This window comes from Pinus tabuliformis, chromosome 8, assembly GCF_031772625.1.
Source record: "Pinus tabuliformis cultivar Carrire ecotype Pingquan chromosome 8, CPIR1, whole genome shotgun sequence".
Lineage (NCBI taxonomy): Eukaryota > Viridiplantae > Streptophyta > Pinopsida > Pinales > Pinaceae > Pinus > Pinus tabuliformis.
Genome location: NC_142294.1, coordinates 1,237,858,121 through 1,237,864,285, shown reverse-complemented (window position 1 = coordinate 1,237,864,285; position 6,165 = coordinate 1,237,858,121). Strand labels below are relative to the sequence as shown.

Below are 6,165 nucleotides of genomic sequence, written 5' to 3'. Positions count from 1 at the left end.
TTCATTGACGATTGATGCTAGAATGAATTACATGAAAGGAGAAACCATACCCTTCTCAGATAGTTATCTCAGCCTCACTTTAGAAAACCTAAAAATTGCCATGGATCTTCCATCATGTGTATTTTAAATTCGGCTTTGTTGCATCACTAGGAAATCTTGTTTTTACTGCTATATACAGAGCATCGATACTAACTTAATGAATCCCATGGATTAGTCAAGGTCGCAAAAGGCAGCAAACTGGTGGAGCAGGCAGTGGCACTCAACCAAATAGCATCGTTCCTTTCATCAATGTGTCGGCGGAGCAGGGTACTGTCAAAACTCAACCAACTTCAGGGGATCGCTTTATTCCTTCACCACAGCTTCCATTTGGACAGGTTCATGATTTTGGTTTAAAATGGAATCAATGCTTTGGTGAGAATATGCATCGGACCTTTCAAAAAGGTGTACAAGTCTTTAGTGAGAAATGACTATGACTTGTGCCAAAGCTGCTTCTCGGATGCTGGCAATGAAGAAGAGTATATGAAACTTGATCGTGCTTTATACAGGCCACCAGCTCTATACCGGTCACCACACAAGGAACTCTCTTTTCATAGGGGACGTCACTTTCATAAGTCGCCTGTTTTTTATCCTTCTAAATGTCCTGCATTTACCCCCCTTCCTGGTTGTAATCTTTGGAACTCTCCTACATCTATATATTGCTCACAAGGCCCAGCACAAGGCCCATCTGCTGGGAAACCGGCTAATAAAGCCCCTGGAAAGCTTGACTGCCGTTTCGTTCAAGATGTCACCATCTTTGATGGAACACAGTTTGCTCCAGGGACACCCTTTACAAAGATTTGGCGTTTGCGCAACAATGGTACACTAAAGTGGCCACATCAAACCCAGCTCGTCCGAGTTGGTGGAGATGATTTGGGGGCTGGAGATGTAGTCAATCTCGAGATTCAAGAGGAAGGGTATGAGGTAGATGAGGAGCTTGATGCGGCAGTTGATTTTCTTGCCCCCATACAACCTGGACGCTATGTGTCCTACTGGCGTCTGGTGGCACCTTCAGGTCAAAAGTTTGGGCAGCGAGTGTGGGTCCTTATTCAGGTAGTACCACCAGGAGAGGAATGTCTACCAGATCTAATGGACTCTCTTCTAACTTTGAATGAAGTTGAGCAAAATAATTTATCTCAAGGGTAGACCTTAGTAACAGGAGTTCAAACAACAGAACGCCAGCAACAAATTGCCATGGGGTTATTGCTACTTAGTGAAGTGGGAGAAGTTTATGAAATAGAAAAGGCAGAGTATATGGAAAAGGCTCCCAAAGGGAAGATGAAAAGTCAAAAACCAAAACGCTCAAATTTTTAAACGTAGATATCTACAGTGACAGAAAAATAAGATGCGATTGCCTATGTTTGTCTTCAGTTATTAGATATATGCTATAGGTGTGCCTCCTCATTGGCCACCAAAAAATAAAATGTAACACATATAGAAAAAGCTCTGAGAGAAGCATACAGAGTCTTAAGGTGGGGTTGAAGATTTCTATGTCTTGAGTTGAGCCATGTCAACATCCCTAGTTTCCAAGAATTATATGATTTTTGCTCATTTTCAGTTATTCCATCTATTGGAGAAATTTTTGTTGGGGATCGTGCATCTTACCAATATTTAGTGGAGAGCATACGCAATTTTCTATCTCAGGAAAAGTTCGCTGCAATGATTAAGGAAGAAGACTTTGAGAAAGTTGAATATGAGAACCTTTCAGGCGGAGTAGTCGCAATTCATTCTGGATTCAAATTATAATTCACATATATAAGATTTTGACATTGCTTTTGTAGAGCAGTTACCTTAAAAGCAATTGACGTGGTATTTGAAATCGAAGACTAGCAAACTCTGCATGTGCGGGGCATTGTTTAGAAAAATCTGTCTAAGCTGATTTTGGCCATTACAGTGTTTGATGAGTCTACTGTTTTAATTACAGAAGCAGCAGAGGGGTAGTATATTTATTCTGGATGCATTACTTTGAAGAATCAATTCAAATTTCAAAGGACTTTAAGATCACGACATTGATTTTTATTTTTCCAAAAAAAAAAATGGTTGGCTGAACTTCACTATCATCATAGACTTGCTCCATTATTTGGTCCAATGGCCCTTGAAAACCCTCTTTTCTGTATGGTCCTTGAATTATTCCACAGTGGATTCTAGTGGATGCAAATATGATTCATCATTATGGAAACATTTGAAGATTGCCTTACACTTGCAAAGAACGTGATAATGCATGAAAATACAATGCCTGAGACACCACTTCAGAGCCTTGGTGATACCTCTACTGATAGAGATAAACAATATCCAAGGAAAAAGCGAAAATCATCATCAAAAACAGCTGGCATTAAGGCAACCTTGTATAAGAACAATAAGATGATCATTTCAAACCTTAAGATGGCTGAGGAGGGGCGGATGAAACGTCATGAAAAATATTGTAATCTTTTTGAACAAAGAATGGAGATGGATGAGAAATATCTGAACCACCATGCAATGAAGATGCAACAGATGATCAATGTTGAGGAGCAGAAGGTGAAGAGCCAGAAACCGTAAAGCCTAAATTAAAATGAAAAATACTTACCACAGCAGAAAGATAGGAAACTGACGGTCTATTTTTTACTGCAGTTGCAAAATCAAAGGGTCTATGTTCCAGATGCTACCTTTTAATTGGTCATCAACCAAAAAAATGTAACGCTGCTCCTTTTTAGAGCAGACTTTTCCTATTCTTATGATTTTAGGTGAAACGGCCCCTATTCTCAAACGATCTGTTTTCCCATTCCTGAGTCTATTTATTGTATGAAAATTATGTGTAAATGGTTCTGAGTTTTGGGAAACGGTGGAAGAATAACTCAGCGTTTGGCTGTACAGTTTGGCAGAGGATTAGTTCTTGTGGTATGACTTTGGCATGTGTTTCTTCTTTATGTTCCATATGTTTCTTGTTATGTTCACAGTCCATTCATAATCATTTTCAGCTGAATGCTTTTAAGTGAGAAAGGTAGAATTCAATCATTGCTCTGCCTTGAGGAAGTGTTCAGATTTTATGTGTTTCTTCTGCCTGGAAAGGATTCATACATTAATGCCCTTTCCAGCTTTCTTAAAGTCTTTTCACCTCATGTAAATTCAATTCGATTGCTAAACCCTCATGCCTATCTCGCCTAATGAAATATCTTGTGCCTTTGGTTAAATCTCTGCATCTTGTTGTCCTTGTCCCATACAGCCCAGCAACTTGGTCATTAAATCAAATATCCCTCATTCAAAAATTCATTTTACTAACCTAAATCAATTCCCATTTTAAGTCATCTCGGACTCTATTGATCATTTTATCGAGATAGACCCGGAGAGAGCCCTCTCCTGTCCTCGTAGGGCTAGCTACAAGGTTGAGCTTGGTTTGATGTTGCCTTGAACCTCGCCTTCATTCAGCCTGAGGCAGATTCGAGCGCTAACATAGTGGCAACCATACTGGGGATGAAAATGGTTTGCTTGAAGATTGTTTTGCCCCAGTACATATCTCAAGTTCAGAGCTGATTGTTGATGGTGAACAACGATCAGACATAAGAAGACGGCTGAAATCATTCACCTGGCGACTCCATTCACTGAAGAATCCAACAATCAATCCTTCATGGTGACTCCACTGCAGAGAGATCAATAGCGGTAAGATTTTCAAGATGGATCAGATTGCAAGAAGATACGCTCCCATGAGCCGAGATCACATCCCAGTTTTTACAAATAAAATGGCCAAGGTAGATTGGTCAAAGAATTTGCTTGTGTTCAGAAATGTGGAAGGTAATGACGTTGCTCTTCATCTGGTGAAATTTCACATTCATGTGCATAGATTAAAGATCAATTTTCCTGAGGACTGTTTCATGAAAATGTTTATGGCTACTCTGGAAGACGAAGCCCAGTATTGGTATGAAAGCTTGTCACCTGCTTCCATTTATTGTCTAAAGGATTTTCATTCGATATTCTTTGAGAAGTATAAAGAATCTTATCCATCATTAAATTTAGTTCAGGATTGTTGCGAGCATGTTTATGGTTTTATTGAGAACCTTGAAAAATACTATGAGGATGATAATTTTACGGACGAAGAAATCATGGAAGCATTGTATGAAAATCTGTTTCAGTAGCCTACAGAACTCTTAGAGGAAACTTTGCAGCAAGATCAAAATCAGCAAGTTAAAGATTTCCATATGACTGAAAATGATGAAAAAAGAAGTACTATTTCAGATCTGGTTGAAATAAATGAGGATACGCAGGAAAATGATGTTCCAATCTCCGAAAATGATGATGATAAACCAGATCGAGAGACGGATTGTGATGAGGAAAAACATGTTGTTCCGGATCTCATAGAAGAGAATTGCATTGTTGAGGCTGCCTCAAATGAAGAAGACAGAGTTACAGGCCTAACTGCCCTCATCCCATCAGAACACAACCTTCCGACCAAGGTAATCCAGTCAATTCATGAACAGCAGGAGGATATCTTTGTTCAAGTATGTGAAAAAGTTTCTCTGGATGAATTTATGATGGATGATAGAAATGTCATGCTTGAGTTTCAAGAATCATATGAAGTTTCTCTTCTTATGATTAATGAATGCAATAAGGAACATGAGAATCTGGCTGTCATATCATGCAAGATGATCAGAAATATAGTCAGACTATAGCCGACCAGACCATTACGGATTCCATTTCAGATTCTTCTTCATATGTTTCATGTGTTGAAATGTTTTTCCAAGAAGAGATCTGCTCATCTATTTGTTCAGAATTTTTTGGGGACCAGGAGCAGATTTTTGCTGAAGTACATTTTGAAGAAAGATCAGAAGCAGGTGAAAAGGACACCTTGTTCTTTCAGCAAGAGGTAAATCTTCATGTTTTTTAGGATCCAATGGCCAATCTGTTGCAGTCAGCTGTGAAAGTGTTTATTGTAGTGTTCAGTGATGAAGGAGATCATGGTCAACTATGTTTTTGGATGCCCAGTTACAATTATCCACTGTTGACCTAGAGATCTGATCAGGAGAATCAAGCAAGAAGGCATCTGCTTGATTGGTTACATTGGCATTTTGATATAGTTTGATCGCATATTGCCTTGTAAGAAACACGGGTGGCCAGGTACTGCCACCAAGCTTTAAGTTTTAAGTTCAAGTCTTAGTGTTTTTTAGTACAGTTTGTCGAGTCAGTTTTTCAGTCATTTCAGATTTACAATTGAGTCAGTTTGAGTCCAGTTTCAGTCAATAAATGTGTCAAAGTCTATGTTGGTTGTCGAAATAATGACTCCATAGCCCAATGGATGAAGGCACTATCTGCTCACCCAAAGATCTGCAGTTCTTGGCACCTCCAAGGAGCTGGAGCTACCATCCCAACTGGAGCCAATGTTAGACTCAGTCTTGTCAGTCCTCTGTCAGAGTCAAATTCACCAAGGTTCATTTCTCATCATTTGCAGTCATCAAATGCCATTTTGGTCGAAAAGAGTAATTTTTAGAGTCTGGGTCTAGTGGTTGGTCTTCAAACATGTCGAATAATGCCCGCAGGCCATGAGGAGGGTTTTCGAAGAGGTTCTTAGAGTTCAAAATTTCATCATCAAGCGTATTCAAGGACATTTCTTGTTCAAAACTTTGTTTTGAATAAGAAATTGTCAAATTTGTTTTTGTAATAAATCTGAATTTTAAAGTGTCCTGCCTTGAAGTATTTCAATAAAAAAAAAAGCAGCCTTTGGCTATCTTTTGCCAAGACATGCCACCATCCCAAAGAAAGAAAGAAAATAGATTCATTATTCAGTCCGATAAAAAAAAAAAAAAGAGTTCTTTATAAGAAATGTCAAAGTCTTCAAATAATGGGTTTGCTAAGTCAAAATCGAAATCCATTGCTACGAAAGATGTTTTCATTAATTTATTGGCATGGCAAAATCTGCAAGAGGCAAAGTAAATCATGAAGCAGATCGTGGAGAAGTGAAAACAGAGTTTTAAAGGCTGAAATTATGTGAAGATCAGTCCTGCGACGCATAGAAGGCAAGCGCGGCGCACTGGGCACTCCTGCGCAGTGTAAAATTAACATTGGCGCGGCGCACTGGGCACTCCTGCGTAGTGTAAAATTAACATTGGCGCGGCGCACTCACCAGGCGCGGCGTACAAAGCCTCCAAAGAACTTTTTCAC

The 6,165-nt window shown here is 39.3% G+C and overlaps 1 protein-coding gene across 1 annotated transcript; it reads left to right on the top strand.

The window, feature by feature from the left end:
- Positions 1-450: 450 nt before the first annotated feature.
- Positions 451-1,182, top strand: LOC149239874 (protein JOKA2-like). The gene has a single exon (XM_089369993.1). The coding sequence runs from the start codon at positions 520-522 to the stop codon at positions 1,180-1,182; it is 663 nt and encodes a 220-aa protein (XP_089226119.1). The 5' UTR covers positions 451-519.
- The last annotated feature ends 4,983 nt before the right edge of the window (positions 1,183-6,165 follow it).

Coding starts and splice junctions, on each gene's coding strand:
- LOC149239874 (XM_089369993.1), top strand. CDS start 520: ATGAAACTTGATCGTGCTTTATACAGGCCACCAGCTCTATACCGGTCA.